This window comes from Gracilinanus agilis, chromosome 1, assembly GCF_016433145.1.
Source record: "Gracilinanus agilis isolate LMUSP501 chromosome 1, AgileGrace, whole genome shotgun sequence".
Lineage (NCBI taxonomy): Eukaryota > Metazoa > Chordata > Mammalia > Didelphimorphia > Didelphidae > Gracilinanus > Gracilinanus agilis.
In genome coordinates this window covers 579,636,061-579,656,723 of record NC_058130.1, presented here as the reverse complement: position 1 = coordinate 579,656,723, position 20,663 = coordinate 579,636,061, and the positions used below count along the sequence as shown (strand labels likewise).

The window sequence follows — 20,663 nt, the reverse complement described above, 5'->3', positions numbered from 1 at the left end:
TACACCATTGCCTTAATAGTAAATATTCTTTTGCTCCAATATGAGGCATTCTAATAGTGAGATTTGGAACTTTAAAAAAAATGGGGGGTGGGTCAAAGCTGAGAGTAGTAAACAAAAAAAAGTAAGACAAAAATAATTTTCCAAAAAGTAGTTTAAAATATTGCTTTGTGAACCACTGCTTCAGAGAGTTCTCAACAGTAATCCTTAATAAACACTTAGAATTTAGAAGGTGGTAGTGCCTAAAAGGAAGTTATATATAAGTAAAATAGCATGATTAAACATGATGTGTTCAAATGACTCAAAATCTGAGAAAAGTTATCAAGGCACTACAAAATGAGAGAAGACTATACATGTCACACATAAAACTATCTTGACTAATGTCATTCTAGAATAATATTGTCATGTTATAAACAAACTCCTTTAACTTTGGTCACATAATTATTACTAATATTTATATTATTGAACCTATAGAACTAGATGTTACACATAACACTTTAACCTAATACTGTATCACTGTAGAACAGCTTTTGAGGAGGCATACCTATAATGGATTATTTCTAAAGAATATAGATATTTCTCACAAATTAAGGATTTCATGGTCTAAGTTCTATTTTCTATTCAGGTTAAATCACATATAAAATTTAAATTTAAAATATTCTTTATGTAGAATATAATATTTGTGTATCTATATACATAGATATAACCACAATGCATCTAAACCACACTAATCATACAATCATAAATTTCCTAATTATTGTCTAGAACTGCACCTCAGTAAAGCTGAAAAGGTATCAGCTAGTTCTCATTACTAATTATCCCTAATTGAAAGAATTTCTAATTAAAATTATAAATAGTGAAATTCTCAAAACTATTCCATAATATAATGATCCTTCTCTTCAATTCAGGTCTATTTATAATCCACTACTACCTGCTTTACACTCTGAAGTTATAATTCACCTATTTCCTCCATGTTTCCATTTCTATAATTAATCTTTCACGGTATAAGAAACTGTAAACCAAAGAAAAGACATACAAGTAGGAGAAAGAGAAAATGAAAAGAAAAAAGAATGAGAACTAGAGTTTTGCCTCCTTGGGGCAGAAAGAATTTCTTTTGTTTCTGCCTCAGTCTCCAGGATCCCAAAAAGGCACATAATGGCCACATAATAAAGATTTGTTGAGGTGAATGAATTGTGAATATGGCTCCCTTCTAGTCTGCATTTCCTCATCTCTCTTTTTTTATTTTATCCTTTTAAGGAATTCTTTGAAGAACTAGAAAAAAGAATAGATATCAAGCATGACCAAACATCTTGATTTCCAAAATAAAGAAAACCATTTCCACAAATAGTCTCACAAGCTTAATTAGCAAATTTCTATAACAAATTAAAATTATGATCTGTGAAAACTTAAGAAAAGGAAGAAGTGATCATTAAAAACCACCATGTGTTCTTTAAAGTCATACCATTTCTTTATTTGACAGAAATACTAATGTAAATTGGCACAAAGTTAAACAAAGGGTAACTGAATTTTTATAAGACATTTCTCAAAGCCTCCATCAATACTGCAAAACAATATGGAGAGATGTAGGTTGGGTAGTAGGACAGTAAAAGTAGATTGAGAATTACCCTAACAGTAAATGGAGGAACATCAACCTATAGAAGTGTCCAAAAGAACAACAGGGCTCTGTTCCCAGGCTTATACTAGTCAATATATTTTTAAGACCCTTTCTTTCCATCATAGAACCAATACTGTGCATTGGTTCCAAGACAGAAAAATGGGCTTTGGGGGTTAAGTGATTTGGTCAGGGTCACACAGCTAGGAAGTGCCAAATCTGAATTCAGGACCTTCTATCTCTTGTCCTGGCTCTCAATCTACTGAGTCACCTGCTTGCCCAGCAGTGGTCAGTATTTTAACTATATTTTGGATGTAAGCATTACATTACATCCTTGTCAATATATTAAGAATGGCATGAAGCTGGGAAAGATAGCTAATATATTGGATGAAAGAATTGAGATACAAAAAGATCAACAAGCTAGAATAGGATGAATTTAATAATATGAAACTTCATAGGGATAAATGTAAAACCTGAAACTTGGTTTCAAAAAAAGCAAATATATAAGAATGGGAAGGAAGAAATACAGCTTTAAAGCTTAAAAAAAAAAAAAAAAAAAAAAGGCCCAGAGGTTTAAGAGGACTACAAGCTTAATGAGTCAGTACTATGATATGGAAAACAAAAAATCTTAGGCTACATTAGTACAAATATAAAATATCCAGGGAAAGAAGAGTAACTGTTTTATAGTAACCTAATAGTCAAATTCTATTTGGAGCATTTCTTTATTATTCTAAGCACCAATATTTTAAGAAGGTCATTCAAACAAAATAAATATATGCCATATAAGGATCAGCTGAAGAAGTTGGGCATCTTAGCTGAGGAAAAGACTTAATTACTGCCCTCAAACATCTGAAAGCCTGTTTTGTGGAAGAGGGTTTGGACTTTGTTCTACTAGGTTTTGAAGGACAAAACTTGGAACAAGAGGGGAAATTACAAGAAGTAAATTTCACGTCAGTGCACAATAAATTCTTCTAACCAATTGCAAAAATTAAATGGACTGCTCAAGGTCTCAACAGAAGGCCCAACTTGTTAGGGGTGTTGAAAACAGAAGGATGGTGGCCTCATAACATAATAAAAAACAAAAGACCTAAAAGTCAAGAGACCCTGGGTTCCAGCCCCAACCCCAAAATTTATTGGCTATATGACCTTAGGAAAGACCCACTCTAAATCTCATCTTATTTACATACTTCGAAAGGATGTTACAAAAAAAAAAGGATTTTATAAAGCATAAAGATAGATTAAGATATGTGTATACATATGTATATATACATATATACGCACATAGAATGTGTGCTATCTTTATTATTATTATCATTATTATCATTATTATTATTATTATTATTATTATTATTATTTCCATGTTTGAGTTGGAGTTGGGCTAAGTGCCCTGAAATTTTTCAAACTTTTAAGATTCTGTGATCCTTCATCCTTTTTTTATTGTTATTGTGTAACTTTTGGCAAAGTCTTGGAGGAATTTGAGAAAGTTGTGAAGCAGGGAGAAAAGGACACATAGAATTAGAAGATAAGTCAAAGAACCCAAGAAACTGACTGTCTTAACATTTTACTAAGAAAGTCAGAAGAGAAAACATATTCTAAAATCATCATGGATATCTTTTTTCACTGTAATAAATGAAAATCATACCACAAAATATTAATCTCTGTATTTTAATTGGGTCCTGTTATTTGGCACTACAATATTGTTGTCCTTAGAAACACCTGTGACCTCTACACTCCTATTGAGCACCAAAGAAGCAGGAAGGGTAGGGGTAAAAGAAACTTGCTCTCTAATCAAGCCTATAAGTCAAGATGGGGAAAATAACAAAAGAAGCACTCCTTGGCATATATGCACACACACGCGCGCGCGCACACACACACATTTATATTCTCTCTCTCTCTTTCTCTCATACACACACACGTAGGTTAGACTATTTAGTCAAGTACTCTTTAATAAAACTGAAAAGGAAAGTAGTTAAAATTTTTATAGCAACTGAAGTATCAGTTTTAAACTTACTTTCATTCTAAAATGCTACAAAATATAAGATATTTTCATGTAGAAATATATGGCATATATACAATCAGTTAATAAGTATTAGGAGTTTTAGTAATTAAAAAACTAAACTAGTCATACCATTTTGGATATTTATAATGGCAGTGGTTGGGTTCATGGAAATTTTTAAATGTTCAAACTAAACCAAGAATATATAACTAATGTAGAAACATTAAGATGGTACACTATTTACTTCTCATATAACAAGACAGTATTTTCAATATTTAGTTAATCTGATTTTCGAAACTGAAAGATGGAGTACTTTGTACTATTAAAGGCATAATTCATGCTATATATTAAAACAAACTTTTTATATCTATAACTCTTTAACCAAAACAACCAGCCGAACCAAACATTTATTTTACTTGGATACATCTGCAGATATGATGTGTGTAATTAATTGTTCAGCTAAAAATGCAATTCCATGGTGTTTTAATGATTTAGGTATACACAGCTTTAGTTCCCAGAGCAGACTAAAAATAGTGATTTTAATTTATTCCTGCTGCCTACAATTACCCACAACCATGTATTTTTAAATATTTCCAGCCTATAAAAATTACTAATTTTTGCCACTTGTGTTTATCTGCATTTAGACTTTGATTTGGATAAATTAAGCTCTCAAGTGTTCCTTGCTTTATGAAACTCTGCATGTTGTACACTTCAACACAAATAAATGACTTGTACCATTAGAGGTTTAAATAATGTAATGTATTTCATGCTCAGCCTGAAGCTGGATTCCAATGAAGTTGCTAATGCACGTAATGATTAAGTGTAACTCAAATACTAACTGTGTTGTTGAAAACATGACAGGCAATAATTTGGTCTATTATATTCTGCCATTTAATTGCCTAGTACAGACATTCTCTGACACGTTATGAAGCAATGATTTACAATTATTCAAGCTGCAAAGGTCAGAAAGTGACATTATAATCATCTACATAGAGATCCCTTCTAACACACAAAAACTAGGTAATGCCACACAAAAATAGTTTCCCTACAGTAGGAACTTTCTATTTAAGATTCCTTAAGTCCATACAAATAAATAGTTAACATGAAAGTATGTGAAGGCACATTCGAAAAGATAATGGCCATTTCCCCCAATTTTCATAGGTAGGTACCCAATCTGCAACTTATTTCTATTCCCTTCTGACCAATTGAGTTCTATGCCAGCAGTGACTGCTTGATCCTAAAGAACCAAGGTTGAGAAAAATGTAGTTTTGTAAAAAATAAGCACTCAATCACATTTTTGGTATCTACCAAGTCTGACGGGGTAAAGTATCAGTAACTGAATATAGTTCTTGCAGAAGCGTAAAGATATCAATTGCACAGTCTCCCTGAAAATTTGTTTTTCATTAAGTCAAAGAAAATCTCTATTTCAGTCCTCATCCTTTTTCTAACAAAAGGAATCATCATCTTATTTGCAGTTATTTGCTTTCTTTAGTTATATTTTAATTTTTTAATTATGCATACAAAATTTAAGTATAAGAATCCATGACACTTCAGATGAAGACAAATCCAAAGTATTTTTTAAAAATAACTTGTGTATGAAAGGGGAAACAAAAAAAAAAGTATGGCAAAGAAATGAGGAATACAAAGGGAAAAATAAGGAAAATAAGATAGAGAACAAATTGCAGAGAATTCTAGCATAATAAAGAGCACAAAATAGAAAAAGTAGTTAAGTGTTTGAATGAACAAAGGCAGGCAAGGAAGAAAAAAAGTAAAGGAACAAAGAAGTAAAAGGAAAGGAATGATCCAGAAATAGCGTAAGACAAGAAAAGCAAGGCAGAATTGAATAGAACTTGAAGTACATGCCAAATAAACTACCATATTAACATCGCCAAGTCCTTTAAAAATGCTAGGCTATTGAATACCATAATGGCAGAAAGGAAGATGTAATAAGAAACTGATATTCAAACAAATGTGCTGAAGATGCCTTCATGGTTGTGTTTCCACCAAGAACATAAAGTCTGTGAAGGCAGAAATATCGCCCTATACATCTTTTTGTATTAGCCCTCACACTCTGGGTAGGCCAAGAACAGCATAAGAGGTGTTCCAACTTGAAAACTGCAAAGCTATATTTAGCTTAGTCTCCAAAAAATAAGCTCCCATGTAACTCAACATTACAACAAATCATTCAAAAACATATTTAAGAAAAAAAAAGAGGATAAAATTATTAAGAAATCACCTAAGATACAGAAATGTTTTCTCAAAAACCACAGTGTAAAAACTCAATCTGAAGTGAAGATCTGTAATTTTTTGCAAATGCCAATCAGTAAACAGCATTTGAACAACGCATGTTAAGTTATTTCATTGTATTAAGATGGGAAATCAAATATAATTTTAAAATCTAAATACTGAGCTCCCACTAGAATTCACACGTTTTAAGAGAGAGCTTTATGTAACTTATATTTAAGTTATAAACTATAGAAATATATTTTCTATATAATTGTGAAGGTAAAAAAATAATTTTTGACCAACAACAAGAAAATAAGTAGCCAACATTTTGCATCAACTATTAATCATTTTTTATTGTTGATTTATGGCCATAAAGATGAAAACAATAAAAGGCCAAGAAATGAAAGATTATGTACATACTATCACCTGTTAAGAAGGTTTCAGTTCATAAAGGAATTCACATAATGTTTTAGGACATGATGACCAACTCTCTTTTATGTTTATGAAACACCATGAAATGAAATATTTTTTTAAAAGCAAAAAATTGTGGAGAAAAAACTCTTACTCCTACTACTGACATTTTAAATTAACTAAGTACTTGTTCAAATTCTATAACTAATTCAGTAGCATTTGTAAAATAATTTTTTTTCTCATAACTCAACTGGTTAAAAGCTTAGTCATAGGATTCTAAAAGTCTAAGAAGAGAATATTAACAGAGAATATTAACCAGTGCAGAAAAGAAAACATAGTGCAGGACCTTCTGTTTGTGACAAAATTACAGAGTTAATGTTCCTGAAAGATCACTTCACCTTTTAGAGCCTGATTTTTAAAAAGGTAAAATTTATAGCAATTAAAGCTAATGAAGAAATGCAGCATGAGCTGCTTATGTTCAGGAACTAATAGGTCCACTGAGCTTTTCTAAGATTATTTAGCCATCAATGATAATGAATTGACATTGTCAGTAGTGTTAATGTACCAATGCTCTATTGTGCCACTAATCTGATGGCCAATCCTAGCAATTTTCTTTTTTGGCCATTCTATTTTTTAACCTATACAATTCCTTATTCTCTTAATTAAATAGGAAAAATACATCACAAACTATACTTTACTTCTTTCTACATTATAAGGTGCCAAATTCATTATTTTCTACTCTTTCAACAATGTGTTCTTTTCATATTCTTCAGTTCATTACAATTCTTTAGAACTTTTAACTCTAGTAAAAAAATTATATCTTTTTATATTTATATAATATGCTATTATAGTGATATAGCTACAACATAACAGTTTTAAAATTAAATGCCACTAAAAGTAAAGAGTATTTTATTAGGGCATAGCAAAGTAAAATTAAAGAATTACCCTAGAAAAAATGTTGCAGCTAAGATTCCTTTTTCTTGACATACTTGTATATTTATTCACACATGAGTTCATGTATGTATGCATAAGTTCAATGTTCCATTGAAACATGCCATAGAAATAAATACTTATGATAATGCTTATGCCTTAAGTGTAAGGTATAGATGGCCATTGCTATGATATTTCAGCAGCATGCAGTAAGTAATTAGTAGAACTTAGTGACTAATGGATTTAGCTATACAGTTTAAATCACACAAGTATTTGGTGTATGATAGTATAAATGCCAAAAACTTTTACCTGAAGGTTTCCCTATTTCTAAGGCTTTAATTAAACTGGCTAATAATCAAATGTATAAAAATGAAATCACTTATCCTATCTGATTCTTATATCATAAGAATGTTTAGCTTGGTAGTGAAGTCTTCAAAAAATTAGGAAGCTGTTTACTAACCTAAAAGTTTTTGTTTGAGTCGGGAAGAAAAACAAAGTATGATTATCAAGTTTGCCAACAACCTCCAAGGCAAGCCTGATGAACTAATCCTAGGGGTTCTGTATATAGGCAGCCTTTAATTTTTATTCATATTAAACCTCTTTAAAACCCTCCCTATCCTATAACTCTGGGTTAAAAACAATAAATGAGATTTCTTTTAAAACTGTGAAGTCTTGGAGTAATTAAAAAACCCCATTTGGCACCTGACCTTACAGCTAAAAGGAGCAGAAAGAAAACTCATTCTACTGCTGATCTTCAGGGGGCTTTAGGACAAAGTTCATCTTCATTTACTTTAGCGGCAAGTCACTGAACCATCAATTTTGCCAACTGAATAAATCACCCAGCACATCTAATAAAACTGCTTGCAGAATTATTTGTAAAAACTGTTTGCCAAGGTGAAAATAATTCAACTGCATCCTAGATGAAAATTCATCTGTCCCATACAAAGCGGCACTTGCTTTTTGACTTGTAAGAGATTTGTATCAAAATGCTAGCAAGAAGACCCTCTTGCTGAATAATCAGCCCAGTATCACACAAATACAGTACCATTCACTGAGATACCAGCTTTAACTTGGGCTGTATTAGGAATTAGCTACAAAAACTCAAGTGCAGGTTTCTCAGGTTTCACAGTCCCACATAATGTAGAGCATATATTAGCTAATTTCTCTAGCATAATAACATTAAAATATATTTTTAATCACAAGAAGGGTATTAAAATCCAACTATGAATATCCTATGATGTACCATATATGTCATGGCATTTTAAAACCTTTTAAACATTTCTGCTAAATTAATTAGTTTTGCATTAAGGAATCTCAGTGCTTCATATTAAATGCAACACATTTGAAGGACAATTAAACATTACGAATGATTCTTCAGAAGAAATAGCCATTAAGCGAAAAAGGAAAACAAGAAGTTTTGTAACAAGAATACACACAAACACATCATGTAGAATCCATTTTGAGGTGTGTGTGTGTGTGTGTGTGTGTGTGTGTGTGTGTGTGTGTGTGTGTATGTGTGTGTGTGTGTTTTAATAATCTTATACATGTAACAACAAGTTGTACAAAATTCTGTCTTTTGTTTAGTATTTTCTCACAAGATGAAAATCTTCTTACAGACCCAAAGATTTGTTAATAGACTAAAATTATAATAGCATAGTGAGAAAAAACACACATACGAACACACTCTAAAGGTTATATTATATATTTTTTATGTCTTTAAATGGAATTTACAGTTCTCTCTGGCAATGTGAATGAACATCCTATAATTTAGTCAATTTACAGATTACAGGTTCAAATTGACCTTGTAGCCCATAAAATTGCTCATCTTCAGTACAGGATTAGAAGTGGGAGAAGAATGTCATAACTGTATTTAAGGAATTTACCATAACAATGGAAAGGAGGATATGCATGCATAATTTTAGCCACTCTTTCTCATATAACAGTTTCGAAATCTGAAACAATGCATATCTTGCATAGGCTTCTTAGCTAACCATGGTAGGAATAGTTTCAATTTTACTCACCCACAGACATGACACTTGTATTCCCTCATCCCAAGGTGCCTCTTGACATGGTTTCTGGCATCTCCAAGCTGAGCGGTTGCAAAGTGGCATATCTTGCACTTGAATGGCTTTGATCCTAAGTAAAATTTAACAAAATATGTGAGATGAATTAAAATACATAATCCAAATTTTTAGAAATTAAATTTTTAAGTGCATCTTAAATCTTCCATATGGTTAGAAATTTCTCTGTCCTACAAAGGGACTTACTGCATTAACTTATGGTTTGAGGATGTAGGCCGGCATCAGCAGGTATTCCGACTGAGAGTTTGCTTAAGTTACCAGCTCAAGGAAACTAGTAATTTTTGAAATTACAAATTGTATACAAAATATTTTCTCTATAACTCACGCAAATGCCTAGCAAACTGAGTTAACATTTGAAAATGAAACATTTCAAAAAAGAAATACAGATAGGTTACCAAAATTATCTAAAAGAATATTGATTTCCATATAAATTTCTCTGTGACTATCTCCTAATTTCTCTGGGTCTGAACATTTCACATTAGCATTGGTATTTCAGATTTTTTCTGTCACATACACAGATGATTCATTACATTGCTATTGTAATGACACACAATGTATGAATATACAGTGGATAAAATATGATGCCTTTATGACTGTTTTATGGTCAAGAATTTATGATGATTCTGCAAACCAGAAGTATTGACATTTTGGCTATTATTTATTTCAAGAACAAATTCTTAACATAAAATGACTAGTGCAAACCAAAAGACTAAAATATAATTTCCTAAGTAAAAGCACTGAGCTTATCTTTCTTAAACATGGGGGAAAATTTTTTAAATAATGCCTAATACAAGTTCCAAACTAAAGATAAAAAATTATAAATAAAAATTCATAGTTAAATTGGGCATATACTACCAAGCTTACCAAGTAGTGGCTTGTTATATAAAGTATGTAGTCTATGCCACTCTAAGTACTAAAAATCTTTAAATTAATATATCAAAATCATAAAATTACAGTTTAAAATAAGTACAATATGCCACCAGGTTTTTTATATTATGTTTAGTATGTTTTGTGAAGTACTTTTTTCCAATTGAGTTAGGCATAATATAAAATATGTGATCTTTAATAAATATACATAAAGAGCCCTGATAAGAAAAATGTTACAGTATATCATACTTGATCAATGAACCTTTGTACTGTGCCCTTGAAAATAGAATATCCTCCAAGAATACTTTGTTGAAATTGAAGATCTCAGTAAAAAATTTTAAGAGTCTTAAATTTCAATTTAATTCCCAAAAGCTGACAAAAAATGAAGCATTTAATTTTAATCTTCTAACAGAAATAAAAAAGTCAACAGTACTAAGCACGGGCAGACAAGGTTGAATATTTCACAGTTCAATGACAATGAAGCCAGATCTCTTAATACTTCCATTTCTACTGTTAGAAGTAGATGTAAAATATATTTAGCACCTGAATGGTTATATCTAGTCAGCTTTAAATGTTTAAATGTCAAAAGCAGGTTGAGACTGCAGCTCACAGCAATCACATTCTATCAATCACATTGAAAAACCATAGTTTATTTAAATGATCCTGATAAAACTAAATACATTTCTAATTTGGTGATATTTCAAATCAACAAAGAATTCTTTAATGGACCTACTGAAATAAAATAATTGTAAGGAGAGACAATTTACCTACACATTAAATAAAAAACTGTTAGAACTGACATTCCAAATTATGAACTACAAGACTAATTGTATTATTAATAATAGCTAGATTCCAGCTAGATTTCGAATGCTCTCCAAGTATTTATATCACAATTTAACTTAACAGATTTCAAATATCTTGTGAATTTAAAACCATATTCTTTTGCTTTTGTTCATACAATGATTAAACTCCATATTTGCTCCTTCTCCTGTTACCACAGGTGTCTCAAAGGGTCTGATACAAAACCTTTGCTGTTTTCCATTTACAATACATGGCTCCTTTGTGAAAAACTCCAGCTCAGTCAGGTCTTAGTGATCATTGCTACGGTGTGCTGACAATACATAAATGTATTATTCTGTTGGCTGCTCTCATCCAGAAATCACTGAGGCCTTGACTATTTTTTATTTCTCATATTCAGAGTTGACTGTCTGCTAACATCTCCATTTCTTTGCCATGAAAATTCAAATACTAGCATCTACAGCCAGTACTTATTTGCTAGATGAAAAAAATGAACTACAGGCCTCCATTTAAATAAAAGCAAAACCAAAAAAATAGGTAGCATCCAAATTATTTCCAGTGTTGCTATCAATATCCTAATCAAACCTTTATATATAGTTTAAATGCAAATATTAAAGAAGCTAACATATAAATGCTTGCTAATACATCCATTTCCCCCATGTATTAAGTTTTTGCTTTATGTTGCTTCAAGAAATTGCTGATATTATGCTTCCAATAAAACTTTGAAAAGGATTCATTTTATAAAATATTATCTTTGCTAACTGTGGTTTTTCAAAAATTTATTAGTCATTTAATCCATAAATATTCACTAAGTGCTTACCATATGTCATGAATTATAAGTAATGAGTCTAAAATGAGAAACACACACACTGTTCTTGCCCTCAAGGAGGTCACCTTCTAATTGGAGAAACAACAAGCAAATAACTTGTATATAATTATAGACATAAGACAATCTCAGTATATGAGATGAAAGGCAATTTCTCAGAGGCAAAGCAATAGCAGCAACAGAGACTGGGAAAGGCCAATTGCAGAAAGTGGGATTTGAGTTGAGTCTTGAAGGAAACCAGAGAGGCTAGGAGGCACCTATTCGGAGGGAAAGTATTCTAGACAAAGTGAACATCCAGGGCAAAGTCTTTTTTTTTTAAATATATCTGTCCACTATTCTAGTATTGTTAAGCTAAACAATCACAGAAAACCTTAACAGCTAAAAATAAACCAAAATCTTAATTGCAGCATTTCTAAACCATTCAAATCCTAGTCATTCTAAACTGCTATGTCTATATGATATTTTTAAAGATGTCTAGCCCAAAGAGAACACATGCTCTATCATGTAATTAAGACATATTATTCAAACTACTCTTATGAAAACTGTCATTTTCTTTGGAGTCAGCTTAAATTCTAAAATTATTCCAAAATAATGGCAGGTCAAATTTCCCAAAGATTCTATAATGCTGAATATCCTGAAGAAAAACAAAACTTATTTGAGTTACCAACACTAGAAGCCCTCAATATGCTTCATCTAAATCAAATTGATCAACTATGAATTAGCCTCAGATGAACATCTAAATTCTTGATTAAATGGTTAGACAAAACAACTTTAAATTGCAAACTTTTTAAATAAGTATCTTAAAATACTACTTTGGTGGAGATTTGTTTTTAATTCACTGTCAAGTTGTGATGGATCTTAATATGATTTTGTCCATATGTATTGCTCTTCCTGTTTCCATTTAATGCTACTTTAAACTTGCCTAACCACTTCAGAAAGCCTCTTCTTACCCCTTGTTTCCATTTCTTGCTCAAAGAATTGTAATCAAATCAACATGACCTTTGCTTCTGGAAAGGGCATTTGATAAACTTATCTATTGTTCAACTAACTACTCCTGTGGCTTCTCCAACCCAAACACTCTTCCTAAAACATCACTCTCCCATGTGAAGTCTTCTAATTAAATATAAGCTCCTTAAGCACAGGGACTCTCATTTTTATACCTGTATCCCTAGTGCTTAGCATAATACATGGCATATAGTTAGAGCTTAATAAATACCTTTTTTTTTAACTTGCAGTATGATCTATAGTAAATGAGAAATTGGGGGAGAAAGTGACCAGCAACTTTTCTTAGAAAAAGGCTACATTTCCTGGTCATGCCAATTCCTTCTAGCTAGCAAATGCCCAGCATGACTTGAAGATTCTTTTTGCTTCCACCACTCTTGACCAAAATCCATTTATTTTTCACAGCACTGCTTTTATTGTGCTAAGAATGGGAAGAAAAGGTTACATAAAACATACAGTAAATCACAAAATATGAAAACAGGGATTGGAAGAGTAAGCCCTTTTCCAGTTAACCATTAATAACAGTCCTAGCATTACTATTTCATGGACATAAGCAAAGCATCAGAAAAGCAATTCATTTTAAGGTTCTCTGAGAAAAGAACTCAGATTAAAAATCTGTTCAGCAACACTAAAAATAATTTTAAAAAACTGCAGGAATGAAATGGAAGACTAGCATTCTATACTTGGGAATCCTGTTCTTTTAAGAGTCATTTCAAAGCACAATAAAAATATGCTTGCCGATAAGACCTATACAAGATGTTAAAAAGTATGCTAACTTTTACTAAATGTTACAATCAATGATGTAACTTATATAAGTAGGGTTGCTTTGTCATATATTGATAGTTACCTCACTTTCACATCCACATTAACTTGATTTTAAATGCAATTAATACATATAGTCAAGGAAGACTAATGGACTACATTCTGCACTTAACCTGGTGGACATTTTCAAATGGCACAAGTGACCAGTGCAAACCTATTTTGCATTGTAAACGACTAAATAAATCTTAATGGATTAAGAATGATCAGCTATCAACACACAAGGGAAATTAAGTGCTGAAATGCCTACATTGATTATTTTAAATTATTAGCCTTACTCTATTCTTGAATTTGTATGCTTTTAGTGAGCTTTAACACATTTACAAGACTTATTGACTATAATTACAAGAGAATTCAAGTAATGGACACATCAATTATAAGCAACATGTCTTGACCAGACAGTTGCATAAAGAATTCTAAAAAGAGCTCCATTAGCATCTTCCCCTTAGTTTTATTCAGTTTTATCTGCCTTAAGAGAGCATATTGAGAGCTGATACATATGTTTTCTCCATGTGAACAAGACTATTTCCCAGACAGATCACAACCAAAAGTGAACTGTTTATTACAATCTGACATTCAAACATAATATTGATAGAGGTGTAAAAAGCATAAAAGAGAAGTGCTAACAAATTCTACCAGTGCACCAAAATAATAACTAGTGTCCAGAAAACAATGTCAATATTTGTCTATATCATTTCTATGCGTGCTATCCCATTCTTCTTCAATGAAAATATTTATATTTGATGATACCAAGAATAAAAATAATCCTATTTCTTACCTTTCTTGTCTTTTTCCTTGTAACCATGCACTAAGTTTCAAATACTGCATGAATTTAAAGTATAGCTTCCATAATAAGCCATTATTTAAAAGTACAGTAAAATAAACCTTACAGTTTTAATGAAAATATGTTCATTGAAATGTGAATTTATTATTCAAATCCACTCATAAATTCAACTATGGAGACACCACTTGTCTAAGCAGAGCACTGTGATTTAGAAAAGCTGTCTATTTAAAATAAAGAATGTATGGCAGGTTTATAGAAACAGAGCAGTGAATTTTTACATAAATTTAGAATAGTGACTTATGCATTTTCCACAAAAATGTTTTTAAATTTCCACTTAAAATTAAACATAAAAATGGAATGTTAAGTGTGACAGAGCACAGAAACTAAATTAGGAGCTACCTTCACAAATATCAAATCAACTTTACATATTAGCTCTCAAAAACAATGACTGATTTTTGACTCCCCAAAGGCAGAACTTTGTTGCCCAGTAGTTACATTTTCCAAGGACCAACACAGCACATGTTAGATATTATAAATCCTAAAAATGTAAATAATTTTTTTATTTTAACCTCTTTTCAAAACATCTCTCTCAAAATCATTTAACATGTCTTCCAAAATTACAAAATACTACTTAACATGTGCTTTAAAACCTAAGTACTAGTCAAAATATGACACAAACTAAAAAGGGACTATAAACTTTTTTGAGAAAACTGAAAGTAACCTCTTGAAATTTGACCATGGGGGAACCATCAACGATTAAATAACATTAAGAAGTTGTTATGGGGTGTCACCAATGACTTTGTGGCCAGGGCAATGCTGTGAAATACTTGAAGGCCAATAAATAAATATGTTTAGGGATCACATATTTGGAAAGGAACAAAGATTTAGACTTCATTATTCATTTGTTTTTGTAGGTAAACATGTGCTTGCTACAAAATAGACATACCTGTATGAGTGCGAATATGTGCTAGAAATGCCATGGAATTGCTACTTCGACACATCTTTCCACAATACTTGCAAACATTTCCCTGATTCTCTTCTCTTTCACGGTTGATTTGTTCAGTGTCTTCCACTATATATTTATTCACTTCCCGAAGCAATTCTTCGTGTTGTCCTTTTATGTGAAGGAATAAATTCTGCTCAGAATCAAAGGGCTCTGTGCATTTGACACATTTAAAAGTGGCTCCACCTTCTGGAAGCTCTTCCACACTGGCCTGTTCATTTCTCATATGACCAGCACTAGCCAAATGTTGGTGGAGGTTGCTTTCTGTATAAAATGATTTTCCACATAATAAGCAATGAAAATGTTTCTCCTTTGAAGGGTGCTTCATAGCTATGTGAACATTTAGTCCACTCAAACCATCTGCTAAAAAGCCACAGTCATCACAACGTATACGAGTGGATTCAATAAGGGAATTTCCTTCATTTTTCTTTTTTTTAATACCTTGTATAGAGTCTTTGAAAGGTAACTCATTGATTTTCACTCCAGTTGTTATCAGACTTTCCTCAGACTGCTCTGTTGAGTCATCATCCTGATGGTTCTTTATTCTTACAATAGAAGAATCAAATTGGTCAAAATTATACATGTATCTTCCTTTATCATCAATATCAATAGTTTCAAAAGCTTCATTACATTCTTGGGTGTTAGGTTCTGGGCCATCCCCTTCCAAAATGATCTCATTTTCATACTGCGAATCCATAAGTGTTTCTTTCGCAACAACAGATTCATTGTCTTGAGAGTCCTTGCCATCCTCAGAACTATGCATAGTCTCAACTTTGTTTATGTCATTTTCATCAAGGTTGGACTGCTCAATTGCTGCTCTCAGGACAATTGAAGGATTGCTTTCAGTTTGATGTCCTTCATCCAGAACCTCAATACTTGCCTGTTCACTATTAATTTTTCCTCCATTTTCACCCAAGCTTTCCTCAGTTTTCTGACAATGAGTATCTGAACCATTCACATCATTTAGTGCATCTTGGCTTTCCTTTACGATCTCACAATTAAAATCCAGACTTCCTTGATTTGGATTTTGACAAATTTTGGGTAAGTCATTAGCAGAGATTTCTTTAGAGCATGTTCTCTCCTCAGATTTCACAACTTTATCTTTGGCAAGGGGTTGATGGAGTGCCTCAACCACAGAATGATCTTCTTTGAGGTCATATTCTTCTCTAGTCTCCACCTCTACTGAATCAGGAGTACAGATAACATTGGAAATGTCTACATTAGTATTCTCATCTAAGAGAGGGCAATCCTCAGTTCTTCTTGATTTAGCCATGTCTGATATACTTATATCAAGAGTATATCCTGTTTGGTCAGAATTTACTTGTATCTCTTTAGAATCTTGTTCGTGTTCTTCTTCATGTAGGACAATAATTTTTTTGGAAATATCTGTGACATTTCCTTCATCACCAGAAGAACAACTAACATAAGACTGTCTTTTAATTTTATGTTTCTCTGTTGCTGCATGCCTTGTCATTTCCCGGCGAGTAACTGCATAGTAATCACATGCCATACAATAATATTCAAATTCTTTTGTATGTTTCCGTTTTACATGAAGTTCTAAAGAAGCAGAAGAGTGAGCAACAAACTCACAATGTACACATTTATTATCATTTGTAACCATAGCATTCTTTTCAACATCCTGAATTAGCTCCTCTGATCTGAGAGGTAGTGACTCTTTTTTATCAGGAAAATGCCCACTCCCCTGCTGACCTAAAGAATGAAGTATATTTTCAACTTCAACTTCAACTCTTTTTCCATGCTCTACTGACAATTTTTCAAAGACAGCATTACCCAATTCAACTGGATCATTAGCATTATTAACACTACCATCTAAAGGACCTAATGGACTGGCAGTGATCTTTCTAGAAGACTCAAGATTACTCTCTTCAGGGCAAACAATAATATCTGCCCCTTCTTTTCCATTTGCTTCTATTCCTACACGTCCTTTATGTTTCTTGGTGGCACAATGGCGTTCCATATCTCCCTTGGTTACAGTGTAGTAATTACACACTTTACATAAATAACTATATTGGTGACTGTGTTTTCGTCTAATATGAACTGTCAAGTTTGTAATACTGGAAGCCAAAAGACCACAATGAGAACATGTCCTTGAAATATTCCCTTTAGGTCTACCTCTCTTTGGGGTATTGGCAAAAGCTAACTCGCCATCTTTGGTGATTTGACTAGACTGTTCCTTGTTAGTTGGCATTTTTGTCTCAAGACAGGATGATTCCTGTAACTGCATACTTTCCACATTGCCTTCAACTTTTCCATTCCCAGAAATATAAGATTCATCCTTCTTATCACTTGCACCTATACAAACCTTTTCAATACATTCTTCAAAACGTAAACCAATATTATTTTTTCTAGCATTCTCAAGATGCTTGCTTCTTTTAATGTGTTTCTCCATTCCTTCTTTGCTCAAGGAATAGAGATTACATGCTTTGCATAAAAAATGATAATCTTGAGCATGTCGAAGCTTTATATGTCTCGTAAGAACTGTAGAAGACCTTGTTTTATAAAAACATTTCTTACATTGAAACTGGGGTTTATTCAAGGTAGAATGTTTTATTTCACATCCAAAGTTCAATTTAGAGAGTTTATGAACATCATCCTGAAAGGCTTTTTCTGTTTTGTTACTAGAGGCTTTTGTATTATCACTTGATTCAGAAGTATTCAAAGTTTTAGCTTGTAAAGACAAAGCATTGCTAACTGATTGAGAACTCTTTGACTGAACTGATAAGCTAATATGTTGCTCAGTGGTTTCATGCTCTGCCAGGTCTTTGCTGGATAGGAAGAATAGATTGCAATGAGAACAAGCAAAAATCAGATTGTGTTCTTCCTTCATGTGGTCTCTAAGATTTACTTCATTCACGGAAATAAATGAACAACGCTGACAACTAAATATATACCCAGCCTCCTGATGCTGGTTACTCTTCAAGTGTTTGTCTAAGTCTCCCTGTGACAAACTAGAATAATCACAGGTCAGACAGTGAAATTTTACTTCTCTTCCATGGCATCTTTTCATATGTATTTCTAAATTATTTCTGTTTTCAGAGATATGACCACAGTAGGTACAAGTACATAACATTTGGTGACCAGAAAGTGGCTTCATTATCAAAGAGTCAAGTTGTGTGGAGGATGGATGGTGAGATTTTGTCTTCATCTGCATAAATTCCTCGGTTTCAGAGGTAATCACACACAAACTATCAACATCATTATTAGTTTCAAATTGCTTAGCTGTTGACTTCGCATCATTTGGCTTCATTTGAGTTCTTAGGTGTTTCATATACATCCTGTGTGTCTCATTTTTGCCTTTTTTGCTAATCTCCAAAAGACTAAGTCTTTTCTTTGCCTGACTTTTTAAGTTGAAAGATCCACTCCTTCTCCTAAAGCCAGAGTTCAACATTAAAACACTTCGTTCAGGTCTTTTTCTGTCAAGTCTCCTCACTGTATTAATACTATGAAATGTCCGTGGGTCATTTTTAGTAGGTTCTAATTTATCTAAAAGATCCTCTGAAGTTCCTAATGGGCCTAAATTTTTTTCCTGCCCTTTAATATTTGTCTCTACATCAAGTGAAATAACTTTTTCTTCTTCAAAAGTCTTCAGGTTTTCTGAGGAAATAATTTTAGATGGCATCATTTCAACAAAAAGCTCATTGTCACCACTTGATTTAGAAAGACTTTCTTTCAAAACCTGAAGTTTATTTTGAGCATTTCTTAATCCTCTTGAATCAGCATTCTTACTTCTTGACTTACGAGTTCTAGGTTTTGCTCTCACTATCTTTTCTGTATCTGCTGTATATTGTTTTCTACAAAATGATTTTTTTGTCAATATCTGAACAAATCCTCCACGAGCAGCAAGGTTCTGACGACGGAGGTGTGTCTTGCCAAGGTAATGGGCATCCAAAAGATTTTCTTCAACACATTGAAAACCACAAAGATCACAACAAAATGTATTCTGCTGCCCATGTGTTTGTTTAATATGTGCATGTAAGGATGAGGTATTCTCTGCTTTGTGGCTGCATTGGTGGCAAATAAGCTCTTGAGAATGTTTTACATGACTTTCAGAATGTTTTTCCAGATCAGAACAAGTAGAAAACAACTGATCACATATTTTACATTTAAAAATTTTATCTACATCTCCAACTGTACAGCTAACACTGATTTCTTCCAAGTGAAGAGAAGTTACATTTTCAGGACCGAGAGAAACAACATTTTCTATATATTTTTTCTCTGTATGTATTTTTGGAGCTGCTTCATCAGCAACACTGAGGTCACAATTAGGAGATAATAAATTTGGAAGACATGTGTCACCATCAGGGAATTCATTCAGTAAGGGCTTTTGTATACCACCTACAGTGATTCCCACTGTTGTAACTGAACTCTGAAGATCATTTTCCTCTGCTTTAAGGTATTCTGAAACATCCAGCTTTATTCGTTTAGGAAAATGTACATTTCTGTTTTTATCCACATCAGTATTTAAAGGATTTGAAGATTCAGAAAATCCTCTTTTGTTTATTCCATTCTCTTCCGTCTTCTCAGGATCTATATGTACTTCATCTGAGGAGAGGTCTGATTTCAGGACAGGTAAGGCCTCACATTCTGCATTTTGGTTGGAATTTCTGAAGTTTCTTGTTCTTTTAGTTTCTGTACTTTCATCTTCATCATTCTCAGGATTTTTATCTCTATCCATTCTTATTGGAATGTTCGGTAAGCTATGTTTCTTGTGTCAAGGGCACCTCATTTGGCTTTCATAACACCTATAAAATAAGTAAGTCCATTATTAGTCTTTTGCACATAGGAAAAAAACCTAGTCATTTATTAACCCTGAAGTCACCACTAATGGTGGTTGACTTTAGAGCCTCTTGATTAAAAATGTCATGAAATTAGTCACAATGAAATTTTCTTTGCATTTTTTATAGGAGCTTTGACAAATATATATGAAGTACTTCCTGGAAAGAAGAGAAGTAGAAATCAAAAGAATTATATCACCAAGTCTCTCCCTCAGAAAATAACCCCAAACATCAATTTTATGGGGAACTTGAAGTCTTTCATCTCAAAATTTCTGTAACTATGAAAAATAGAAATATTGGATATTTGGGGTTCTGTCCTTAAAAATAAGGGAAAAAGGAATTTTCTGTAATATTATATGTATATATATAAAAGCAATGGATTTGTATTTTCTATATTCACAGGATGAAGACCTCTATAATCGTCTTATGAACATCTCAGGTCGAACCAGCTAACATACCTTTATGTATAACCAGTGTTTTCATTCATCTCTCATTTTCTCAGAGGAAACTCCTTC

The 20,663-nt window shown here is 32.4% G+C and overlaps 1 protein-coding gene across 1 annotated transcript in view; it reads right to left on the bottom strand.

Annotated features, from left to right (window-relative positions):
* Positions 1-20,048, bottom strand: part of ZNF407 (zinc finger protein 407) — a 616,647-nt gene extending 596,599 nt beyond the window's left edge. Inside the window, exons 1-2 of the mRNA XM_044667178.1 lie at positions 15,296-20,048; positions 9,194-9,308 (exon numbers count right to left, since the gene is read on the bottom strand). Coding sequence (XP_044523113.1) covers positions 9,194-9,308; positions 15,296-20,048 — 4,868 coding nt within the window. The remainder of the gene's footprint in view (positions 1-9,193; positions 9,309-15,295) is intronic.
* Positions 20,049-20,663: the final 615 nt, after the last annotated feature.